This window comes from Hoplias malabaricus, chromosome 4 (assembly GCF_029633855.1).
Source record: "Hoplias malabaricus isolate fHopMal1 chromosome 4, fHopMal1.hap1, whole genome shotgun sequence".
NCBI classification, from domain to species: Eukaryota; Metazoa; Chordata; class Actinopteri; order Characiformes; family Erythrinidae; genus Hoplias; species Hoplias malabaricus.
In genome coordinates this window covers 56535821-56561573 of record NC_089803.1, presented here as the reverse complement: position 1 = coordinate 56561573, position 25753 = coordinate 56535821, and the positions used below count along the sequence as shown (strand labels likewise).

Genomic DNA, 25753 nt, shown 5'->3' with positions numbered 1-25753 from the left:
AATTATTTTTGCTTTGTTGATTCTCACAACAAAAACAAAACAAAACAAAAACACCTCACTTTTTAAATGCATAATTTTAAGTGCTGAAATTATTGTACTAAAAAATAAAACAATTATATTTAACCATTATGAAAACAAGTATGTTTTCAGTATGTTAAACCAAATTACAAACCTAACTTCGTTTGGAAACTTGTAGGAGTCCAGCTGCTGTCATGTTTAAAGTTAAATGTTTTCTCATTGTTTCTTGTTATAGGATTTCAGCTGATAAACAGCTCATGCATTGTGTTTTTTGTTCCATAATGCACTTCTTGTTTTTCTTTGGGTGTTAGGTCCAGACTTGTTTAGCATCCAGATTATTTTACTAAAGAGCCATGCTGTTGTAATAAATGCACTAAAATCAGCAGGGCCATCCCAGTAAAATGTGTTGTCTGGATGGCAGCATGATGATTCAATGTATAATTCAGCATTAATGGTGCCTTCATAGATGTGTAATGCAACCATGCAAATGCCCCTAAAATGGCACATATTTAAAAGAAAAAATATTACATTTGTTTCAACATTTGAAATGTTGTTTTTGTGAATTTTGAGAAAAAGAGGAAAACAGCAAATGAATAAAATAGGGGATTAATGTAAAAAAATAAATAAATAAATAACAGAAAAAGAAAACACAAAAGCGCTAGATGCCCTCAGCGTAACTGTCGAAAACATTTTATTACGCAGTAAATCATTAGAATGTAATTGTGTTAGATGCCATTCAGCCCCACCATATTCTTTCTAAAATCCCATCCAAAACATAAATATTTAACATATATAATTATAATTTGTTGTTCAAACATTCAGAGCTGTAAATTTGTTATAGCTACACTTTCTGTTAAAAACACAGTATGTACAATAGACAAGATTTTGTATTTGGCATACTTACAACAACCTTATTATAACATTTACAATTTTTCTCAAGTACTACCAAGCCAAGTCTTAAAACTGTAACTTACAAAATGTGAACATAGATACAATCCTCATGTTAATCTTCCAGAAATAAAAATAAACAAAAACATAGAACTGAGAGAGTTGATCAATAATTTCTACTAAATTTTTGAAAATTAAGAAAAAAGATGTCTGGCCTTCTATAATTCATTTTGATTCTGCTTAAGTATCATTTGATGGGGTCAGTCAGTAAGATATTCTAATAGCACATTTCATAAATAATACAAACATGTATGGACAGTAAATCTGTATATGTGTAATATATACTGCTGTAAAAGCTTAAATAAATGAAAAGTGGTCTCTGTCTTTTGCACAGTACTGTAAATGAATGTTTGAAAGTTGAACTTTATGGATCAGTAATAAGTGGATGATAATATGTTAATATTATGGGAACAAATTATTTTTAAACATACATGTACATTTCCATTTTTATTAAATAGTTATTTAGGAATTACACCTGAAAAATCTTAAGTGATATTATGGATATTGCCCTGTGATATTACTGCTGTATTTCTTCTTAGATTCTGACCTGTTATGCCTTTTAAATGTTCAGGTTTAATGGGATGTACAGTAATACAGACTAAAATTAAAGTCAAGATACACAGTGTTAGAGCTGTAAAATTCAAACTCTTTCACATCTATTTTATTGAGTACTGTGTCTCACAGGTTGAGTCATGAGTTTGTGAAAATAATGTTGGTGATTAGTTTAGTTAGTGGTTAGTGAGTAAAGCTGCTGCTATCTATACAGAACAGTTTCACTGTTCTAAACTTTGCTAAACACAGATCAGTAAGAGCTGATGACTAGGGTTTGATTCCTTGCTTAAGGTAGTGCAGTAACTCTGCACGTACCTTATATATATTTCCTAACCAACTAAAGAAACTAAAATAAAAAATCCCTAGAAACTGACATTTAATTTGTGGATAAATACTATATTACCATATTATTTTCATACTATTTCCCACTTATTGTCAATCCATATGTTTCCACCAATGTTTTAGTTTCATAAAAATAATAATATCATAAAGCAGATCTGTGAGAATATTAAATGTATGGTGTAATGTTGTTTTTAATGTATCATCATCACATTGATTTACTGTCACAACCCTTCAATGAATCTTGTGTTAGAGCCCTTCAAATAAACAAACTATTGGCTAATGTGAGAATTCTGAATGGCTGAGTAGGATGCCCCAAGCATTTTCACAATTGGGTAGAAATTCACAGTCACTGTAAGCTGCACACTGTTTTAAGCTGGTTTCTGCCATCCTCAAGGGCATATCCTTTATCTTCATCTTCCTAAAACCGCTCTCTTGTGTGTTAGCCATAAGGTGTAACATAACATATCAACAGTTACAAGAGCACCTTATTTAAAGGATTGCAGATAGATCAACTAGTCTTTAATAGGTCAATGACTTCTACTTATTTATACAGTATATTAAACCCCTTTAAAGCATTAGGTTTTATAAAGTCCTTAATCAGTTATTAACCATTAATATCACATTCAAAAATGATCATTGATTTAGAAAAATAAATATATAAATAATGAGTAAACAATTGACATATTAATTACCAATTCATCTATTGTTTGCAGCCTTTAATATAAAGTGTTACCATAATCACATCTGTATTTGTGCTTCATCCTGACTGACTTTCATCAGATCAACAGAGACATAATGTGCATCTTCAGCCCTAGATTGAAAAAACATTGTGAATGATCTTGTAACCTACTTCGGCATCACCAGGTTCGGGTCCTTGCAGCTTCCATGTTACTTTGGCACAATACTTGGCAAAATAACCCACAGATTCATCACGATGGACAGACTGCAGTCCAGAAGGGTCATCTAGACCAGTTCCACATAAGGGTTCTGCCAAAATGTGTAAACTGTGAAGAGCTCTGTGGTGTCCACATAGAACTCATCCTAATAGCTGGGTGGTAAACAGGACTAGAGTGTAGCAGAAGCTGTATGAAATTCTGATACTGTTACTTCATGACCTTCAGATGTGTTGAGCAAGTCAATAAGAGCAAGGTGTCTGGCATCACAATGAACTGAAACAAGGTGGATGAAACAGCATGGTAAACTGGCCTCCTAAGAGCAGCATCCTTCAGGATTCAGTCTCTATGGAACAGCTTGCTGCATGACATCCAAGTGTATGGGAACAAGGTCCTAGAGACTGTCCAGTGAACATGGGTGTGGAGGCAGCTAGCACCTTTGAAGCCATTTTTTTTTAAAAAGTACATTTAAAAACGTGCATTACCCATCAATAAAAGACTCTGTTTTCAATACTTAAGGCAAAACCCATAATTCTTTTAAAAATATTTACACTCCATGGAATTAATATGCCTACCAAAATGCTAAGACAATGCCCAGATGGCAATTTTGACTCGTGATCTTTCGGTTCTAAGATTTACAAAGTGCAGGATATAACACCATAGGCAAAATACGAGTAGCCTGCTCAAACTGTTGTTTTGTTGATTTTCAATGTGAAAATAATCTCCCATTCTCTTCCTCTTGCTTCTACACATTTAAATGCAGTGTTAGTGGTTATTTGCTGAATTAAAGTCATATAATCTGCCCTGGCATTTTTGTGTTTAATTTTGTGTCCCAGACATAAATTCAGCAAATAAATAGTCATTGTGCATTAAAACCTCCAGTGTGTTATCTGTAAACAATGTTATTTTCACTTAGAACATCAATAAAACATGTATTTTGAGCAGCCAAATTTTTTGCATACGACACAGAAGTCATGCCTCTGCAATCCCCTCCTCTGTTATATATACCACACAGTCTGTCCATCTGTGGTCAAAACTAGACGTTTGGGTTTACTGACCCGAGGAGAGAGGGAGTGAAAGTGCAAATGGTTGAGGGGTGTGTTCCCCCGCCCCCCCCCAAGCAGTGCTAGAGCTGAGAAACTTTCCTGGGCAATGGTCTCGGCCTGGGGGGCTGCTCGAGCCGCCGGGGGTCCACGTCTGGCTTGCTACCCCGGAGCTGGTGTGGTTTGGGTGGAATGGGAGGGGCATCGGCACTGGGGGGTGGAATGGAGAGGCTGTGGGGGAGGGGCACAGGTCGCCGGGGGTTGTTGCGCTCGTACACACTGTAAGGGGGCGGGGTTTTGTTTTCTTTTCGAAAAAGCTCATCTGATCCGCTGGAAGCTGAAGTGGGGAGGGCGTGGTCAGTAGACGGGGCCTCAGTGCCGGACGCCTCTGAGACGCTGCAGCGGCTGAGAGAGGAGATACCGCTGCTGTAGCTGCCTGACAGGACCGGGGAGTTTGCGACAAGCCCTGCAGACTGGCATTCCGTTGGTGAGGGGGTGAAGGGAGGGGCAGAATTCTAAAAAACAAATACAATACAACAACAGACAGTGGACATCAAATTATCAACCAGAGAAAACAGAGGTGTGTTAATAGTATCTAAATACATAAGGCATATTTTCATTAAAACCTCCCCTGTGATACATATTGTTAACACAGGCTCTAGGTGAAACATCCATGTCATTTGAACAAGGTACCCAAACGTTTGCAGGTGACTGAATTGTTTATGGCACAGTAGGTGCTATATTAAATCTTGTCTGTGTTTAAAGCTAAGTATTTTACTCCATTTAACTCCATTTTCTCCCCGATCCTATTACAATAAAGTGCAGTGTAGCAAGCCACAGGCCTGCCAACTAACGATTAATCACCAACTAAAAACTGCATCCCTTGCACATACTAAATATGAAGTGATTGTACTGCAGTGCTTTAAAATAACTTATAGTCCAGCGGTTTGCTTTGTCAAAAAGGAGGTTTTTGAGTTTAATATACTTGAAGTGGACTCTGTGTGGCTGTATTGTCTCTGAAAGCACAAATATTGGCTTTGCATTGGCAGATGTTCAATATTAAATGATTGATATCAAGGGGAAATAAAAAGGTGGGACCTCTCTAAGAGCAATATTTAGGAATAAGCTGGAGATCTGAGGATGGATTCACATGTATGGATGTGGACTGAAAAAATGGACCTTTAACTTCCTACAATGATTTAAATATATACAGTCCTATGCAAAGGTTTTAGGCACCAAAGATTATGAGATTTAAAAAGCTATTTATCTGAGCAGTATTTATTTGTTAAAAACAAACAACAAATAATGCTCAACATTAGAATAAAACCAATAAAACTGTGTGTGAATGTGTTGGTTTAACTTTTTCCAAATCTCTCCTTGTGGCAGTCTATTATTTGAGGTTATCCTCCAATACCTAGTTTTACCTGTTAATAAACAATAATTTTAAATAATGTGTGCTGTTGATCTAACAAATTCATGCAAATCAAGGAGAATCTGAACAAAACATTGCTCTTCAAACTCACACCTACTTTATAGAAAAAAATATTTTCTTACATTTCTTATATGTTTTAAATGATTATTATTTGTATTTACTTTGACTTTGTACAAGCACCACACTTACTGAGAAGGCATTAGTTTAACTATCTATAATTATCTTAGGGGCCTAATACTTCTGCACAGTACTGTATATCTTTAATACATTTTATAAACCAATGTGTTCCACTACACTCAAAATGGTAAGAGTGCAACACCTCCAGGTGCAGGGGTGTCCAAAACTGTTCACTAGAACATAGGAAACATCTCTCTCATTTCCTTGTCAAAATATTTCTGCACAATTATATCCTCATAGCAATATTTTTATGTGCACACCGCATTTCAGAGATATGTAGAACATTCCAGATAATAAGAGATGAATTGGCAAAGAAAAGAATGATGTTAATTTTGTATAATAATTGGATGGACACATGCCAGAGTAGGACTTTACCATTAATTAATCAAATTTGAATATGGACATCTTCACACACGCCCACTCTCATGACTGACCATGAAAGCGTTCACTAATTTTGCACTCTGTCTGATTTTAAAAGTAATATTATCCAGCCCATTTCTTAAGTGCTGCTCTGAGATCTTTCACGGCATTCTTATACACTAAAAGCTTTTGTCCTTTCAAGCCCACAACCCATGAACTGACAGCTCTGCGTGACTTGTCACTCAACATTACAGCGTGGACTATGCTTTTGTGTGAGCAAGAGTGCGTATGTGTGTGTATATATGTAGTGGAGTATGAGCCAAATATGAATATCGGACAATCAAGAAATGAAAAGTTTTGAATTAAAACTTTTCCAGTCTGCAGAAGACTTTTCGTCTGCAACATAGCAGCCCCCACACACACACAACCAATCTAAAGACATCAAAAGAACCCTTTTAAGTAACACATGGCCCCAACACCCCCCTTCTCTCTTTTAACTAACAGGAACTGTCGAGATAACTAACTTAAAGAGACAGGAACCTCAAACAAAGAAGAGAGCTTTTACGGCCCGTTTTTATGACAATGGCACCTAAATGTCTAATCCTTATCTTTCACGGAGATCAACAGATGTTCAAACCAAAGTGACCTCGAGTGAACTCCCGTGAACCAACAAGCTGAAACACGGATTAACAACGACACCAAATGGACACTGGCGGAACTACACCTCGCTCGGAGTCGCCGCAAGACAATAGCGAAAATAGCCGATCTCTGAGTTATTTGTGTATAAACGAACGTATGAATGTCACTTTCTGTACCCTCAGATGAATGCCTACCTTCTAATGAAATGATGTATAATGCCGATTGTTTCTATTACAAAGATCAGTTTTGTCTCTGAATGAGAGAAAATGGATTAATGTTTTATTTTTCAGCGTATCATCACGAATTGGACGTGAACAATGTACTCAAGATGGGACCTTATGTAAATGTCTGATATTAATAGTCCAATGTACTCATTGTTATAGGTTGATAACAGGTATAAGAATTTTGATACGAGAAACTCATATTCCTTATGTATGAATCACAGAGTCAAAACCCCCTCCTCCTACTCTCTCTCTCTCTCTCTCTCCCTCACGAGAGTCACGTGAGTCTGGACTCGCGTCCAATCAGAAAGAGGACGCCTCCCATTAGGGCGTGACCGCGCCAGCCTTGAAAAGGACAAACAGTAAGACAGACAATGAGTTCGAAGTTTGAAGAGTCGCGAGGACTCTGCAGAAGTAACGGACCACGAAAGGAACTGGAAAAGAGAGGACGCCGACAACAAACAAAGGAACCCTCTCAGAGACTTCAGAAAAGCTTACGAGAGACGTCTCGAAATTAGCTAAGAGTATGAAGTTTAACTAATAAGTCGAATAATTTGAATATCTTTCTTTTCCTTTAATCTTGTTTATGTTTATTACCTATCGAAGTGTGATCTCACGAATGATCAAGGCGGGTGAAACTTATTTGTGGCCAAAGTAAGGTATCAACCGTTTGAGTAATCGATAACAGATATATTAACGTTATAAGCTGATTCCTGAAGACATCAATCCTGGAAAACTGAACAACGAGACTAGCTAATACTCTGAAAAAGCCTTTCCACTACGGTGGAAAACCAGCTACGCCTGTGAAAAACCGAAGAAGGGAAATCTCGATCGACGCAGCTCAGCTCGGAATCGAGGGTCTTCAAATCGACTGTAAAGAGATCCTCCATAAGCGGGCCTGCTTCTCACCACGTGGGAACGACGAGAACACCCCGGGACACGGAGATTAAACAACAGGACGCGACGGCTCGGTGAAACGGCGAACGAGTAAGCTAGCGTATTTAACACCTTTTCAGTAGCTGATGTCTAAACAAACCCTCTTTATAATTTACCATTTAATTAAACCTTAGTTAGTAACCTTAGTCACAAGTTAGAAGTGCCTAGCTCACCTTAAGGTCAAAATCAGTTCCCCCTGCCGGACACCGTGAGATTACAAGGTTGTGCTATGTTAACTAAATATCTTCTTTTTATTAATAAAACTCTCATTATTTGAAGTCACAGTGTTTGCAATTTATTCATTAGAATTTCTGAAAATCCTGAAGAACTCATTTAGCATGATTATTATTCATTCTCAAACTAATTATTAATGTTCTAATTGCTTAAACCAATTATAAATCTTAATTAATATCATTAAGTCAAATATCAGAGGTTGGAGGAGTTTGAATAAGGTCAAGGCTATAAAACAAATTATAAAATTATATATATATGTATCGGGGTGTATGACCAACATCCACTACATATAAAATATATATATTTTATTGGCGCCCACGCGAGGCCGGAAAAAGGCTTTTAATGAACAAACTGCAAAACACTGAATATCAGCTTGGGTTTATGAAATACTTTCCGCTGTTTGTGTTGCTGAATAACGATTGAGATTCAAAGCTTGATGTGGGTAATTTCGTGTTGTGTTTGTTACTGCTGAAAAACTGTTCTGTGATATATACCGGTTAGAAAATAAGCTTGGTTGTTTTTGAAAGAGCGCGGCTCTGCGCCATTTTGCATGCATTAAATTGAGGCCTGGGCACGTCTGAACTGCGCGAAATTCCGCTGTGAGACTTTGCCGTCGGATTCGACCTCCCGCCGCGAAATCCCGGCGAAGAGAGACCACCGAACCGAATACCCCCGTTCGTTTTAAACTGGGTCGCTACCAGCGTTAATAACGAGATCGCGCGCTAGGCGATTGGGAGGTTATTAAACAGCCGAAAATACGGCTTGTATGAAGAGCAGTCTGCTCTCGTCAGCTGTTCCAGTTAAACTGAAATCATATTCAGAAAGGAACGAACCCCTTTGAAGGGGCGGAGCTGAAACTAAGGAGGGAAATTCAAAACGCCCCCAAAACAGAGGAAGACAAATTCCCTCTTGTGGTATAAGTGCGTAATTGCAGGGAAAAATACTTCATAACTAGCGTCTATTGAAGCGTGTCCTCCCTTGCTCCTCCTTGTGGTCAAGTGGTGCTACCCTTGACGTTTGATTCCCGTACACCCTCTAGTGGTTGGGAGGTTGTCCGCCGAGACAACATAAGTGTTTAGCAGCCCTCTGGTGTTTAAAAGTTGTCATTACAGATGAAATTCTTTTAAAATACCTTAGTGTAAAATCTCTGTTCCCCTTTTAAAATTTTAATTTTTATTTTTTGATAGAGTATCTGAGCGTTTAAAATCTTTATTCCATTTTAGATTTTAATCTGATAACACCCTCTAGTGTTGAAACTTCCCGCTACAGTGGAAATTCCCATTTGTGTTAGTGTATCTGCTGGTACCGTGTCTATTGGGACTCTCACCAGCGCCGACTGGTGTCCATTGCTGCTATTGCATTGTAACTTGCTTGTCGCCCTCTGGTGTCCTAGTCTGGTATTACAATTTAAGTTCAACTTAAATACTGAAGCTCGCTGTTGCCATTCAGACTTACCTTCAGTACCCTCTGGTGGAGAAAACTTGCTATCGCAATTGAAATTGTCGACCAGTTCACACTGATAAGACCTGGTATCACAGCTCTAGTGGCTGTCTCTAAACTCTGCACATCTGAATAATTACAAGTAAAGGCTTGGAAGTATAATAAGTTGATACAACTACAGCAGACAGTGTGCAGTAATTAGAGATTGACACTTTAACTTGATACCAGATCACAAACGCAGTTAAAAGAGAGAGTCTTTTAATCTCGCTATTCTTAATAATTCTTTAATTCGGAAAATTCTTTTACTTTCATAATTCCTTAATTGGAAATTATATCTAATAATAAAACTCACTTAACATTAAAATTCCTTCATCCAAATTTTTCGACAATTCTTTAATTCAAAATTTTTAATAATTTTAATTATTGAAAAATTTTTTTCTCTTTCTCTCTTCTTTTATTCACTCGCGCATAGCAACTTTCACTCCACCCTCTCCTACTAACAGACTTCCCTTAGAGATTCACAAGTGAACTCTAACACCATACATACTAGCAGTTACTCTTAGAGCACTCGGTACAAGTGAATTTAGTTCAGATTTAGTTAGAGAAGGGATTAACGGAATTAATCCTAACTAAATAGAAGTAAGTTACACCTCGCAGTTAAAACACAGCTAACATGGCAGAAGGGACTTTTTCTTCGGAAGTATATGTAGAAGGTTTGTGGGATGAGGCATTCTCTGTTCTGACCAGCATCACCAGTGATGTGATGCCTGGACTCGCAGAAACTGTGCAGAAAACCTCACAGGCCCATCGTGACCACATGGTGGCTAAGTGGGTAGAGAACCACTTAACCGACATCCTCAAGGGCAAGCCCCTAACTGAGGCATTAGGTCAGATAGCCCTCCTCGCTGTAATACAGCTAAGAGCCAGCGAACGTGAGCTTGAGGTATCAAGGCGACAGCAGGCAAAGGTAGAGGCAGAGCTAAGTCGACTTCAAAGCGAAATAGCTGAAGGGAACACGCTGCCCCAGGTCACACCCGATGTGCCACCTAGTGCCGCTACAGAAAGACAAGGCCAGCAGGAAGATAGTGAGGATCAGGAACCAGACTCAGGGACCGTAACCTTTAGAGCTGCTGCAGCACCTCCTCTGGTATCAACGGGTATTTCCCCTTCCCTTGTGTCTCCTGTCAGTCGTCCCTTACAACGCCCTGCTAGACCCAGAGCACTGCAACCCAGTGTCTGGTCCCCTCAACCTTTACCCTCTCATGGTCCCTCATACAAGGACCTAGATAAAATCACGCGTAATATAACCCGCTTTGATCCCAAACCTGACGGTTCTAATGATATCTTTTCCTACCTAAAAGATATTGACTTCTACCTCCAAAGGTTCCCCGGGATCACCATAGATGACAGACTATATGTGATTAAACTGACCTCCAACCGAGACGTCAGTAACTTCATTGAACGTCAGCCAGACTATGTAAAAGCGCGATATGATGTGCTGTGCCAAGCATTGGAGGAAGAATTCTCCAATCACCTGTCACAGACCGGACTGGCCGCTGCTTTGAACATAAAACAGCAACGCCAGGAATCCCCTCAGCAATATTATAATCGACTCAGACAGGCGTACTTCGGACCTAGAAATGACTCCGGAATGGAGGAAGAGTTAAATTTCAAATCACTATTTATCCAAAACCTCCATCCCCACACCAGTCATCAGTTGGGAGTCTCAGCTTGCCCTCGCACCCTGTCTAGCAGGCAGCTGCGTGATTTAGCACTCAGAGGTTTCCTCAAAACCCAACAAATTCCCAACAGGCGGTCCGAAACACCCCAAGTCTTCAATGTCGACTCCAGTTCCCCACATTTAGAGTTAGAAGGTGCCACCCAGGCCGATCCACAAAGATCCGCCCTGGACCCTTCCTCCACTCCGTGGACCAGTGAGGGCCCGAAACCTCATCCGCCCTCACACCAATACAAGCGCTACCCTCCTCGCAGGCCAGACAGAAATCACGACAAAGATTTCTGGAACCCTCGGGACAGGACTGGGTATGGTCGTGACTATTACCCCGTAGAAAACCGCGGTGCGGGCCGTGGAAAACCATCACATCCCCATAAGGGATATGAGCGAACAGCTCCGAACCAGCTTTCTGATTCCTATAGAGAAAAGAAAGAGAAATACTGGTATCAAAATAAAGGAAATCACGCTAGAGACAAGCTTAAAAGCACGGAACTCAGCTCTAAGGAGTTAGAGGACATCCGCCGAATGCTTGCAATGATTTGCAAAGAGAAAAAGAAAAAACCTGACGTTCTTTCTATCACCTCTTCGCGGTCTAACCCAAAGCCATCCTCTAACACCCCAGAAATGTTAGAAAGTTATGTAGGAGAAGTGACAAGCGAAGCTCCGTCTTGCAGCGCACCGTGCAATCTCCTCGTGACCCAAACAAACACTGAAAACCCGATGATACAGGGGGGTGACTCGCAACCACCCTCCAGTGCTGTTTTAGTTGTTCAGTTAGACGGTAAAGAAGGTTTAACGCCAAATGACCCTTCAGTCATTGAAGGCGACACACCCGTCCGACAATTCATGGGACACTTAACTGAGAAAGGGGTTGCACGCAAATTCTACTTGTCCACCATTGTGGAAAGAAGGCTAGTACATGAGGCCCTATTGGACACTGCATCAGATGTCACGCTCATGTCTTCCGCCTTATTCCACCAGGTTCGAGCCATTGCGCGGCGTGAAAATCGCGAGATACAGCTCCAAAACTGTTCTCTTAAAATTCAGCCGTATTCACATGCAGGCCTCACTATCCAGTCTATGGCACTAATACACTTAGCCATTGGACCAATGACCTTAGTGCATCCAGTCCATGTGTCTCCTCTCGAAACAATTCCCTTCCTCATCGGCAAAGATCTCCTTAATCGCTTCGAACCACTGATTGACTTCAAAAGGTCAAAGATCTGGGCACAAGTGCGTGAGCCTTTACCCATCTGCACCCCATACCACCGGGAAGCTCAGTGTTGCCGCCTCGAAATCCGGCCTGAATCAATAGGAGATCCACCCAGTCAGATCCCTCACTTCGAGGAAGAGGAAACTGAGCCCATGGCAGCCACACCAGAGACAGCAGTCTCTCCCTGGCCCCCTAGTGCCATGTTAGAACAACGGAACACATTCCTGTGCACTTTCACACAGCCGTCCACAACAGACGCTCCAGGCCTTCCCATCGTGAATGGTCTCACAATGCAGGACTATCGTGTAGACAATGCAGTTCTGGCTCTATGGGCCGACCAGTCCGCCATAAGCCAAACCCTCTTTAACACTCTGCGCCTCACTCAACCAAATATTCCTTTGGTGAGCAGTCCTTGTCGCTTTCCTCTTAACCTGGCATCAAAAGCAATGTCACCCACTGATGGAATTTGCGCTTTAACCGTCCAGTGGAACAAAAGGGTAATCACCCATTATTTCTTAGTCGTCCCTAACTTGCCGCACGACGTTTACATTGGTAGTGACTTCTTGGTGCGCCTCGACGTCCACGTAGACACCCTCAATAGTGTACTGTGGTCTTTGACTGATGTTTCAACGGAAACCTGGTCCTCCGATCTCAGCAACCTAGGCTCAGGACAAACTATTCCCGAGGTATGTCAGGTCACTAACCAAGGTTCACTTGTGGTACCTGCGAACGCAGCAAATGTACCCATCCGCTTAGTCATGCGACCTGGCCAACACTTAAGCCACGCGCATGCACTTTTCCAACCGTCACCTCAGTTCTTCGAACTAGGCCTCACCCTCAAAGCCACACCTTTGGTGGAGACGCGAGCAAGATCCACCTATCTATTCGTACGGAACGAAACCACTCAACCCTTGACGATCCCTCACTCATCTCCTCTGGGTTGGTTAGTCAGTACGAAATTCCATGACTTCGAGTTGCGAATTCCGATCATAGGACCAATGCCTGAATCCCTGCTTCTTGATCATGCAGAATCAAAGGTGTTCTACACTCATCCGACACGAGCTGTTGCTCTCTTCTCAGCTCTGGACATGAGTAATGATGCCATTTGCAGGATAGATCTCGCTGACGACAATCAAATGACGATCACGGTCCTTTCCATAGATTCATCCCCGGAATCCTCCCGGGAACCATCTCTTCTTCCCGAAGCGGGAGAAAACACTTCAAAGCCGCGTACTTCGAAAGAACTATCTGACTCCGAATTTCGTATCCAAGTCGAACAAGTTCTAAAGGAGGCCGACGCCCTCCAAAGCAAAGAAGAACGTGAAAAACTCTGTGAAGTGCTCCTTAAATATCAAAAATCTTTTTCCAAAGATTCAACGGACTGTGGTCTCACTGACATTCATTCAGTACGTATTCCCACTCGTCCGGGAGCACCACCCACGTTTGTCCGCCAATACAAAATTCCGTTAGCATCCTATGAACCGGTACAAGAAATCATTGATGACTTGCTGGAAAAGGGCATAATTCGACCCTGTAACAGCACGTACTCGGCACCATTATGGCCCGTCATAAAACCAAATGGTAAATGGCGCTTAACCATCGACTATCGGAAACTAAATCAACAGGTTCCCTTGTCTCGATGGCCGATGACACAATTGGAGCAAGAGCTTCCCTCGGTCCGAAACGCTAAATACTTTTCCACCATCGATGTAGCCTCTGGCTTCTGGACCATCCCGGTGCAAGCAGAAGACCAACACAAGCTCGCTTTCACTTTCGCAAACCGACAGTACACATTCACTAGGTGCCCTTTTGGATATGCCAACTCACCCGCGGAGTTTAATATTTTCTTAAACAAAGCATGCCCTGATGCCCGCGAGCGAGGCACCCTCATATATGTGGACGACATACTCATGCGTAACCACTCCCTACAGGCACACATTGACGAGATTGATCATGTTCTTGACCAGCTTACAACAGCAGGTGCGAAAATATCACTCTCCAAATGTCAGTGGTGCAGAACAAAAGTGAATTACGTCGGTCTGCTCGTAAGCACTGATGGTGTTGAACCACAAGTGAGTCGAGTGCAAGGGGTAACAAACCTCGCAGCACCCACCAACCTTAAGGAACTCCGCAGTTTCTTAGGAGTATGCAACTACTCACGACAATTCATAGAGAACTACGCGGACCTAGCTCGTCCACTTTATGACCTCCTGAAAAAGGACACTCCGTTCACCTGGGGCGAAGCCCAGGAACACGCCATGCAGGCACTAAAATCGAAACTGTGCACGGCCCCATGCCTTGCCTATCCTGACAGTAGCAAAGAATTCTACCTAGAAGTAGGGTTCTCGGACCACTGTCTCAGCTCCGGTCTGTATCAATTACACGATAGAGACAAACGTGTCATAGCCTATGCTAGTAAAACTATGCTGGCTGCCGAAAACAAATACAGTGACTGCGAAAAAGCACTACTAGCAACAGTGTGGGCAGTCAAACATTTCTCCAACTACCTAGGTGGTCAGAAGGTGATTGTTGAAACTCATCATCAACCAGTCACTTTCCTAAACAGCCAACGAATTCGAGAGGGTGTAGTAACTAACGCTCGAGTAGCGTCATGGCTAATGGCTCTCCAAAGCTTTGACTTAGAGGTGCGTTACGCGCAAAACTACAAGAGCCCCCTAGGCACAGGCCTTGCTTCCTGCAGGCGATGCGAAGGAAACATTCCTTCCCAAGTGCCACAAACTCCAGAAACCCTCTTACCCACCGTGGCTAACCACCACTATTTCGATCCTAACACATGCAAAGACCTTGTCACTGCGTATGTAGATGGTTGTTCGTTCCGCCGAGAACACACCCTGATGGCAGGGGTGGGTATTATCGGAATAAACGGATGGCCTCACGAACCCCTAAGTTTCAAATTGGGTGCTCAGTCCTCCCAATATGCTGAAATAGCAGGAATTCTTATCACAATCCAGTCTGCAGTCCAGAAAAGCATAAAAACGTTGGTGATCTGCACAGACTCCAACTACGCGCGCCTAAGCTTCACATGCCACTTGAGACTGTGGAAAACCAACAACTACACCACGTCAAACAAAAAGCCAGTTAAACACAAAGAGCTTTTCGCGGCATGCGAACACTTGGTAGACACACATGACCTGCAGATCTACTGGAAGAAAGTGAAGGGTCACTCCCGAGTCCCGGGAGATGACAAAGAATTCAATGATCAAGCAGATAGCTTAGCCAAGCAAGGGGCCCGCGAAGGCACATCGTGGACATTCGATCCCTCCCTTTTTCCAAACCCACCCGACATCGAAGTCCTAGCTGTCACACGGTCTCGAACTATAACAAAGGCGTCGCCTGACAATGCCAAAACTACCATTGTCTCTATTAACCCTGCTTTTTCGGACGCTGACTTAGTTACTCTCCAAGCTCGAGACCCATCCATTTCGAAAATGCTTAGCCATGTCTCTGACCCATCTACTAATCCCATTACAGCACAAGATCTTGACACCATACCAGGCCTTAAAGACCTATACGGCGCCAGGGCGTCCCTCCAAGTCGTCAAAGGCTTGCTAGTTCATGCCACTGACTCGCACACTTCACCTACGTTCGTGGTTCCTCAGTGCCACAGGGGGGTGATGCTGATGCACGCCCATGACTCCCCATCTGCGGGACACAAAGGGGTCAAAGCAACACACCATGCGCTCAGGCAGGTGGCATATTGGCCCCACATGGTAAAAGATGTGGCTGACTACATTAAAGGCTGTCTGGTATGTTGCCAATTTCAACCCTCGAATCCTCTTCATAGAGCCCCCTTGCAAAAGAAAGGAGTATCCTTCCCTTGGTCAAACCTCCAGATAGACTGGGTTGGACCACTCACTCGAACAGTAAGAGGTAACAAGTACTTCCTCACAGTCACGTGTGCATTCACTAAATGGGTAGAATGCCTCCCCGCACCGAATGACACAGCGCTAACCACTGCATACTTACTGATGAACCATGTCTTCTCACGGTTTGGCCTACCCAGCCGTGTCGACTCTGACAGAGGGACACATTTCACAGCTGAGGTCATGCAGCAGCTCTGGCAACTCTTAGGAGTAAAAGCCAGCCTTCACATTAGCTACCATCCTCAAAGCTCAGGTCAGGTAGAGCGAGCCAACCGAACTGTTGTTAGCATACTGAAAAAGTACGTAGCAGCAAACCAACGAGACTGGGATGTCAAACTCCCCCTCGTACTGATGGCCATACGGGCGACCCCACACGACGCGGTCGGGGTCTCACCCTTTGAGTTGATGACAGGGAGACAAATGACTCTGCCTCTACATCTGTTATATCAGCCAGGTGAAGCTAGCATAGCTGTAGCCTACACCACTCATCAGTATATGGAGGACCTGCAGAAACACCTCAAAGCTACTTTCGCCTTTGCCCAGCAGAAACTGGAAAGAAGTGCAGAAGGTCGCAAAGCGTACTACGATCACAAAGCATCCCACGATGAACTCCAAATAGGGGACAAGGTATGGTACTACATCTTTGTCCAACCTGTTGGAAGGTCGCGAAAAACAGGGGGGAATTTGGCCCGCAAATTCCTACCCCGATGGTCCGGTCCCTACAAGATAACAGACAAACTGTCCCCCGTTGTTTACAGGATCAAAATAAACAAAGCTCGGGGCAGTACTGAATTCAAATGGGTCCACCGCAACCAAATCCGACCACACACAACCCCCATGGGACTTGTAGGGGATACTAACGCTTGTGTTAGATCATAAACGGCAGAACCAAAGGCAGGGAGGGTGTTAGTTAACAAACAACTATAACCTTCTACTCACACCTTAGTTCTCCTATCCCTTTTCCCTTTTTCTCTCACTCTTTAACAGGCAACGAGCTTCTAACCAGACTGAGGACACTCAGGGTGCAAGACCCTAGTCCCTCATCGTCAATTATTATAGAGTGCTTACCCTAGGAAAATTTTATCAAAAGGGGGGTACCGTGAAAAATTTTATAATTTGTCTAAACGACTCGCCATAAATACCCTAAATCTAACCATGAGCATCTCTTCCGGTAGGATGGCCCCGCTGCTCATTCTCCTGATCGTCGGCTCCCTAGGAACCGCCGTGCTCCCTGAAGTGATTGAACCAGGTCCTGACTCAGGAATAATACTGAAAGACCAGCCGGGACTGCTAATCACTAATTGCCGCCTCCATACCCAGAGAGTATTTGTACGGTTGAATCCCGCCGAAGCGTGTAGCAAAAACCTACCGATAACCACGCTGCAGACTGGCCGGAATGGAGTTAGATGGACTGAGGAAGCTATCAGCCATGCTGAAGCCGACGTAACTCACATGCTCCGCCAGTTACAAAAGTTTACCGTAACGCAATCAGAACTAAATGGTTTTAATAAACGACCTAAACGCTTCATAGGCGGATTGTTAATGGCAGCTGCAACTGTGGGATCACTACTGAGTCTCGGAACGTCCGCCGTCAATGCCGTCAATGTAGCCACTGTTAAACGTCAAGTAGGGGAATTGCAAGCGGAAATTCCGAACATTAAAACCCAATTAGACAAACAACAGCAGCACCTGCAAACCATTGGGCAAACCCTACGTGGCACCGTCGTAGTGCTCAACGCTCACAGTGTCGCTTTGAACAAAACGCTCCAGACGGTTAACTCCATGCTTTCAGTAGTACAACTTGACCTTGCCCACATCCAGCTTGTGAATATGTTATTGTCTGATATGCTACAAGAAATCAGCTCCTCTGTAGATAGCCTAGCCATGGGGAGAATCCCTCCCTACTTGGTGCCCCTATCCTTAGTACAGGAGATTTTATCCACAGCAACTCGAGAAGTAGTTACTGATCTCCAGGCCCACCTAGCCTATACCTTAGGTAGCGCCATCCCAATTTATGTTAATCCTCAAGACCGAGAATTAGCATTCATTATTAACCTTCCCATAATGGCGCCTGAGAACATATACCGTTTGAAAGATGTTGTCAACGTTGGTTTCTGGCAAGATTCTGCCTACGTTCGTGTGAAAACAACATCTCTTGTAGCATACCAAGACGATAACCCTGACTTATATCTGGTACCCAATTTGCTTATGTGCACACTCACTAAAGACATTCACTACTTGTGCCCTAGCAAACCTTTCATTCGTGACAGCGCAAATGGGATCTGTGGCCTTAAGCCTATGATGAGTAATACTCAATGCCCGGTAGTCGTCACGCCCCGACGTTTGGTAACCAGTACTCAAGCTGAAATTGTTGGAAATCGTTGGTTGGTTAACACCCCCTTTAGAGAGGCCCTACTAACCTATGATCAACATGACACCTCAGAAAGGGTACTCCTTCCTAGCCAAACCTTCTGGGTAGACGTCCCCGTAAACGCAATCTTACATGTAGGAGACCTGGCCCTGTATCACCTAAACCCTGACCAATATGAGAGCGACGTAGAAATCACAGAGTTCTTCTCCAAACACACCATCGAGCTAGATACTAAAACACTAACTCGCCTAGAATATGAGGGAACCCAAGTCATTGACCTAACCCCCATAGATAACACTCTTAGAGAACTATCGTCTCAACCCCTATGGCCAGTTCAGCCTGTCACCTATGCATGGTCCACCCCGGACACCTTACTAGTTACCCTGGTAGGATTAGGATATCTTTTGACCTTTGGTATAGCTTGGTTCTATTTCAAACGCACTCGAGCCCTCCAGAGCAGGTTAGAAACTTGGTCTAATAAAATGGTCAAATTCGTTAGACATAAGAGAGCCCAGAGAGGTGAACCCCCAAGTTTTAGATATGAAGCCGAAGGCCATGTCGAAGAATCAGCTCTCGAGGTTGCGTTTGAACAAGACCTGCCCCTAAATAATTAGGATCCCTTCAGCATGCAAACATACACATTCCATATACACCCATACACTAATAGGAATACATCAGCTCTGGAAATGTGTTTGAATATGCTTGCTGACCTCACCTTCCTCCACAGCAAAAGTTCTTTTCAGCTCCATGATCCCTGACGAACCATAAAACTGAAAAGAAAGGGGGGAATGTAGTGGAGTATGAGCCAAATATGAATATCGGACAATCAAGAAATGAAAAGTTTTGAATTAAAACTTTTCCAGTCTGCAGAAGACTTTTCGTCTGCAACATAGCAGCCCCCACACACACACAACCAATCTAAAGACATCAAAAGAACCCTTTTAAGTAACACATGGCCCCAACACCCCCCTTCTCTCTTTTAACTAACAGGAACTGTCGAGATAACTAACTTAAAGAGACAGGAACCTCAAACAAAGAAGAGAGCTTTTACGGCCCGTTTTTATGACAATGGCACCTAAATGTCTAATCCTTATCTTTCACGGAGATCAACAGATGTTCAAACCAAAGTGACCTCGAGTGAACTCCCGTGAACCAACAAGCTGAAACACGGATTAACAACGACACCAAATGGACACTGGCGGAACTACACCTCGCTCGGAGTCGCCGCAAGACAATAGCGAAAATAGCCGATCTCTGAGTTATTTGTGTATAAACGAACGTATGAATGTCACTTTCTGTACCCTCAGATGAATGCCTACCTTCTAATGAAATGATGTATAATGCCGATTGTTTCTATTACAAAGATCAGTTTTGTCTCTGAATGAGAGAAAATGGATTAATGTTTTATTTTTCAGCGTATCATCACGAATTGGACGTGAACAATGTACTCAAGATGGGACCTTATGTAAATGTCTGATATTAATAGTCCAATGTACTCATTGTTATAGGTTGATAACAGGTATAAGAATTTTGATACGAGAAACTCATATTCCTTATGTATGAATCACAGAGTCAAAACCCCCTCCTCCTACTCTCTCTCTCTCTCTCTCTCCCTCACGAGAGTCACGTGAGTCTGGACTCGCGTCCAATCAGAAAGAGGACGCCTCCCATTAGGGCGTGACCGCGCCAGCCTTGAAAAGGACAAACAGTAAGACAGACAATGAGTTCGAAGTTTGAAGAGTCGCGAGGACTCTGCAGAAGTAACGGACCACGAAAGGAACTGGAAAAGAGAGGACGCCGACAACAAACAAAGGAACCCTCTCAGAGACTTCAGAAAAGCTTACGAGAGACGTCTCGAAATTAGCTAAGAGTATGAAGTTTAACTAATAAGTCGAATAATTTGAATATCTTTCTTTTCCTTTAATCTTGTTTATGTTTATTACCTATCGAAGTGTGATCTCACGAATGATCAAGGCGGGTGAAACTTATTTGTGGCCAAAGTAAGGTATCAACCGTTTGAGTAATCGATAACAGATATATTAACGTTATAAGCTGATTCCTGAAGACATCAATCCTGGAAAACTGAACAACGAGACTAGCTAATACTCTGAAAAAGCCTTTCCACTACGGTGGAAAACCAGCTACGCCTGTGAAAAACCGAAGAAGGGAAATCTCGATCGACGCAGCTCAGCTCGGAATCGAGGGTCTTCAAATCGACTGTAAAGAGATCCTCCATAAGCGGGCCTGCTTCTCACCACGTGGGAACGACGAGAACACCCCGGGACACGGAGATTAAACAACAGGACGCGACGGCTCGGTGAAACGGCGAACGAGTAAGCTAGCGTATTTAACACCTTTTCAGTAGCTGATGTCTAAACAAACCCTCTTTATAATTTACCATTTAATTAAACCTTAGTTAGTAACCTTAGTCACAAGTTAGAAGTGCCTAGCTCACCTTAAGGTCAAAATCAGTTCCCCCTGCCGGACACCGTGAGATTACAAGGTTGTGCTATGTTAACTAAATATCTTCTTTTTATTAATAAAACTCTCATTATTTGAAGTCACAGTGTTTGCAATTTATTCATTAGAATTTCTGAAAATCCTGAAGAACTCATTTAGCATGATTATTATTCATTCTCAAACTAATTATTAATGTTCTAATTGCTTAAACCAATTATAAATCTTAATTAATATCATTAAGTCAAATATCAGAGGTTGGAGGAGTTTGAATAAGGTCAAGGCTATAAAACAAATTATAAAATTATATATATATGTATCGGGGTGTATGACCAACATCCACTACATATATATATGTGTGTGTTTTGTTCTTTGAATGGCAGGCTCCTGGTCTGTCTGGAAAAAGGCAGACAGATGGCCATCAAACTCAGGAAGGTCGCATTTTACCCATTTGAATGATTTTTATATTATGGAAATTCAGCTCACTCCCCATCCTGTACAGCAAGACACATTCCCTGTCTTAATAGACACTTAGCAGCTATAACTTTATGGCCACCTCACTGTTTCTATCCTCACTGTCCATTCTCTCAGCTGCACTGACCATACAGAGGAGCTCTTTGTATCTCTACCAGTAAAGACTGCTGTCCAGATGCTTTTCTTCATATTTTCTTGCCCCGTTTCACTTTAATGTTCAATGGTCAGAACCACCACAAAGAAGGTATGATTTGGGTGGTGGATCATTCTTAACGCTGCAGTGACACCGAAGTGGTGGTGTGTTAGTGTGTGTACAAGTGGATCAGACACAGCAGCGATGTTGGAGTTTTTTAACATTGTGTCCACTCATTGTCCACTCTGTTAGACACACCTACCTCATTGGTGAACCTTGCAGATTTAAAATCAGAGAGAGTAGCTCCGCTTTTGCTGCCTATAGTGCTTGTTCAGTGGATACAAGACACTGCTGGGTTGACACTTTGGTTCTCAGTTCAGCAGTGACACTAAGGGCTTTAAAAATTCCACTGCACTACTGTGCCTGTGCTGTCATTCTGCCGCTTCACACAATCTCTCAGGTTTGTTGACGACAGAGGGATGCTAGTGTTTCAGGATGCTCCCGTGTCTGCGTGTCCTTCTGGTTCTCTCCTTTTAGTTAAAGCTGTCATAGTCAGATCTGCCGGAGTCATTAGCCACACTCTGGAAATATTCACATTTTCTGCTTTACATACACCAAACAGATTAAAACTAATTACAGCCCTTTACCTTTTTCCAAGTAAACGACCGCCCACCTGTCCGGCTAAACACTGATGGATGATTGTTGAGTTCCTCCTCCTCCACGCTTCAGACCAGCTGCCCACGCTCCAGCCACCACCAAGTGCTTTGGAGCTGCCCGCCCTACACTGAAGTTTTCACGGACACCTAACTATTATTACCAGTAGATTGACCACAGGAGGACAGGTCACCCTTGGGAGCCTTGGTTCCTCCCAAAGTTTCTTGCTCATCTGAGGGTGATGTTCCTTGCCACTGTCACCCCTGGCTTGTTCATCTGGGGATTTTTTTTTTATTTTTACATTTCTTTTCAAAACTTCGTCTTACCGGAACTCTGTGAAGCTGCTTTGTGACAACATCAGTTGTAAAACGCGCTATACAAATAAACTTGATTTGACACCACCACCACGTCAGCTGCTTTGAGAATGACCCACCAGTCAAATAATACCTGCTCAGCTGTGGTCCTGACCATTGAGGGACAGGGTGAAATGGGCAAACAAATTATGCAGAAGGACAAATGGGATACAATCTGTAAATACAGAACTACAACATGCTCCAATATGGACACCATGAGTTGTACACAACTTTGCTCATATATTACCTGTGGCATGTAGTAGGAATACGGTACAGCACAGCACTGGGATATTTTGGGAGAAATAAATGCGGAAATCAAAATGATCAAAAGCACTATAACAGTTCTAGCAGTGTTTTATGATTTAATTCTGTTCATTTCTGCTCCACTAGTAAAAGTCTTTCGTCCATAAAATGCTGCCCACAGCCTTGATATAGATTTATATATCAAGAAAGAAACTGATAATGCCTTCTTTAGGAGTCATAATTTGCAGATGTTAAAAAACTGCACTAAAATCAGTTCAAGTTTCATTATAATATAGCAGGGGACCTATAGAGATTCCCTCTCTAAACACATAGCCCTACTTAATTTCACCTGTTTAGCACATGCTGGACTCTTGGGAAACTCTCTGGGTGCTTTTTTTTTTAAAACTTATCAGAGTATAAACAGGCGATTAGTGGGTATCTGACATGCAGAAAGCCTCGTCCGAAATCGATACGCACGGCTAGATAAGAACATGAGAAAACAGAACAGGGCATAATTACTGGCTCTGAATCAGAGGAGTTAAAACATGAGGAGCACAAAACTGTGATTAGTCAGTGGAGAAGATTCTAATGGCTTGTGGGTTTCTCTAAACACCTTCATACATTATTCTAACTATCTACCCACTTGCACAGGGGAATTATAAAATGAAATTAGTAGTAGGCACCAACCCACTCAAATAATCAGTACACCTGAAGTGAGAGAACGAGAGAGAGCGAGAGAGAGAGAGAGAAAAAAGACATATCTTCTGTAAACAATTTCAGATATCTGCCAGAAGAATGCATCAAACTATACCAAGCATGGTATGGGTTGTGTAAAATACTAACAGAAGTTTATTTGGCTGAATGCAGCCTTCCAGGGTAAATAAATTTGTAACGCACAGCAGGATGAAGTGTGGCGTGGTGTGTGCCAGCGGGATCAGTGTCATCTGCCTTCAACACACACACACACATGCACACACACAGAGCAACCACACTGGGGCCTGTTTGAAAGTGGCATGACCCACTTCTGAGACCTGAGGTTTTACATGTTCTTACATGTGTTATCAACTCACATCTTTACATTTGCTCTGTAGTGACAAGTCATTTGTAGCTAATACATAATGGAAGCATATACTACTTTATCCAAACTACACAGAAAAATAACAATATAGTGCTTTTCAAACACTATAAGAATCACACACTTGCCTCTGTATTTGCTTATTGGGTTTCTGACACTGTGACATATTGTTTACCCATAAAAATCACAGACCTCTGCCATCTACTTGCAGACCTCTGCTTGTAGAAGCTCAGTTTTGCATTTTAGTATCATGCAATGGCTAGCTCAACTAATTGGGGTTTCATTCAATGTAATCAGGAGGGCTTGTGGCGTATTTGAACATATTTGTTTGGTGGCTAGAGGCACTGAGGAGGAGTCTGGAACCAAACCTCTATTACAGTTTATATGATTATAATGGGTGATAATAGACTTTTATTACTAGTTAGCTGCAGTAATCTCATACCTCCAGTATCCAGCTCCAAAAGAAGGAAACATCAGACACTGAACAGATCTCACTGAATTAAAAAAGGGCAAGGAAATGTGTAAAAGAACTGAGTTCAATTTTGAACTGCCCTATCTCTTCAACACACTGATGTTTTTGAGGAAGCAGGGACCTGGTGTAGTTGGTCATATACTTACCCATTACAGCACTAAAATTATGAAGACACAAGCCATGTTAAAAGAAAAAGAACTCTTACCTTTTGTGGCGAACGAGACGTTGGCCCTGGTGACTGTGATCTTATGTTCTTAGCAGGAGAGCCTGTTCAAAGAGACAGATAATGGTCACTGAGCCTGGGACGTTCTTCACTATTTGACATAAGGATTTGAGACAGTTAAATTTAGCCGGCAGCCAGGCGTCTTTGAAGCAGGGAAACATATTGCTACACGCTGGAGGCTCCCACTAAGCGGCTTACTCGTCTGCCAGCTGTTCTTTTTCAGGACAACGGGCTCCATTAGTGTCCACCGGTGTCAACCACAATGAACAGGAGGACAGATAGACTCTAAAAATGTCCACCCTGTCGGGACTGGTTAAAAAAATGATGAGAAATAGAGAAAAGGAATTGAGGCAGAGCAAGACAGAGGAGGCAGGTTGGGAAAACGGTGAGAAGAGGGAAGGGTCCGGCTTTAGCTTGCCATTTGAGGATTTAATGAAGCCCAGAGGTGTCATGCAGATTACAGAGGGAAACGCTATGAGAAGGCTCATCTCTTCAAGCAATAACCAGGATTATAACATGAGAGAGAGCAGGCGGAATCCCCTTAAGGCATGTGTATGCTTTCTCGCCCCACTACATGCAAGTTAAGTTTAGTTTACTTTCAGATTTCACTTGATTGATCCACTTAAAGATCCTGAAAAAAAAATCCTGACAGAACATGAAAGCGTGATAACCTTGAAAAAGACTTTATTGACTTTTCTTGATGAATACTAAGCAAAGAGAAGTAGAACAGATAAGAAAAGAAGAGGTCAAAAGAATACAGTGCTTTTCAACCTGATCTCTCTCTGCTACATCTGAATGCTTAACAGAACTGAACACAACAAAAGGCACTTAGCAGTTCCTGAATTCCATTTTTTTCTGGTTAAAATATCTGTAGGTATCAGCATCAGTTTTTCAACTGTAATCTTTTGATTACTATGAATTCCTGAAAAACTTTTAGAAAGCAAATGTAAGTGGAACCTTTTTACTGCTGTTCTGTTAAAATATCATCTGTTTTATAAGATTTCATCCATATTGTTCACATTTTCTAAAGTGTAATATTTATATAGTTCTTTGTTTGTTTTTAACACTTTATTTTAGAGTGTAATATTTGATGCATTGCATTTACATTATTCATCGTGTTTCACTTAAACAATCTTATGCATTTGCAGCTATACCAGTTGATAACAACACATTATGTAATACTTTATGCAGGCAAACACCATGAAAACACATCAGAATATAGCAGTTGAAC

The 25753-nt window shown here is 42.2% G+C and overlaps 1 protein-coding gene across 3 annotated transcripts in view; it reads right to left on the bottom strand.

Annotated features, from left to right (window-relative positions):
* Window positions 1-721: 721 nt before the first annotated feature.
* The window catches only part of dock4b (dedicator of cytokinesis 4b), a 156178-nt gene continuing 131146 nt past the window's right edge, over window positions 722-25753 (bottom strand). For all 3 annotated transcript variants that reach the window (XM_066666918.1, XM_066666920.1, XM_066666919.1), the window contains 2 exons: window positions 24505-24566; window positions 722-4311 (listed from right to left, as the gene is read on the bottom strand). In XM_066666918.1, the coding sequence (XP_066523015.1) occupies window positions 3880-4311; window positions 24505-24566 (494 nt within the window). In that variant the 3' untranslated portion in view covers window positions 722-3879. The remainder of the gene's footprint in view (window positions 4312-24504; window positions 24567-25753) is intronic.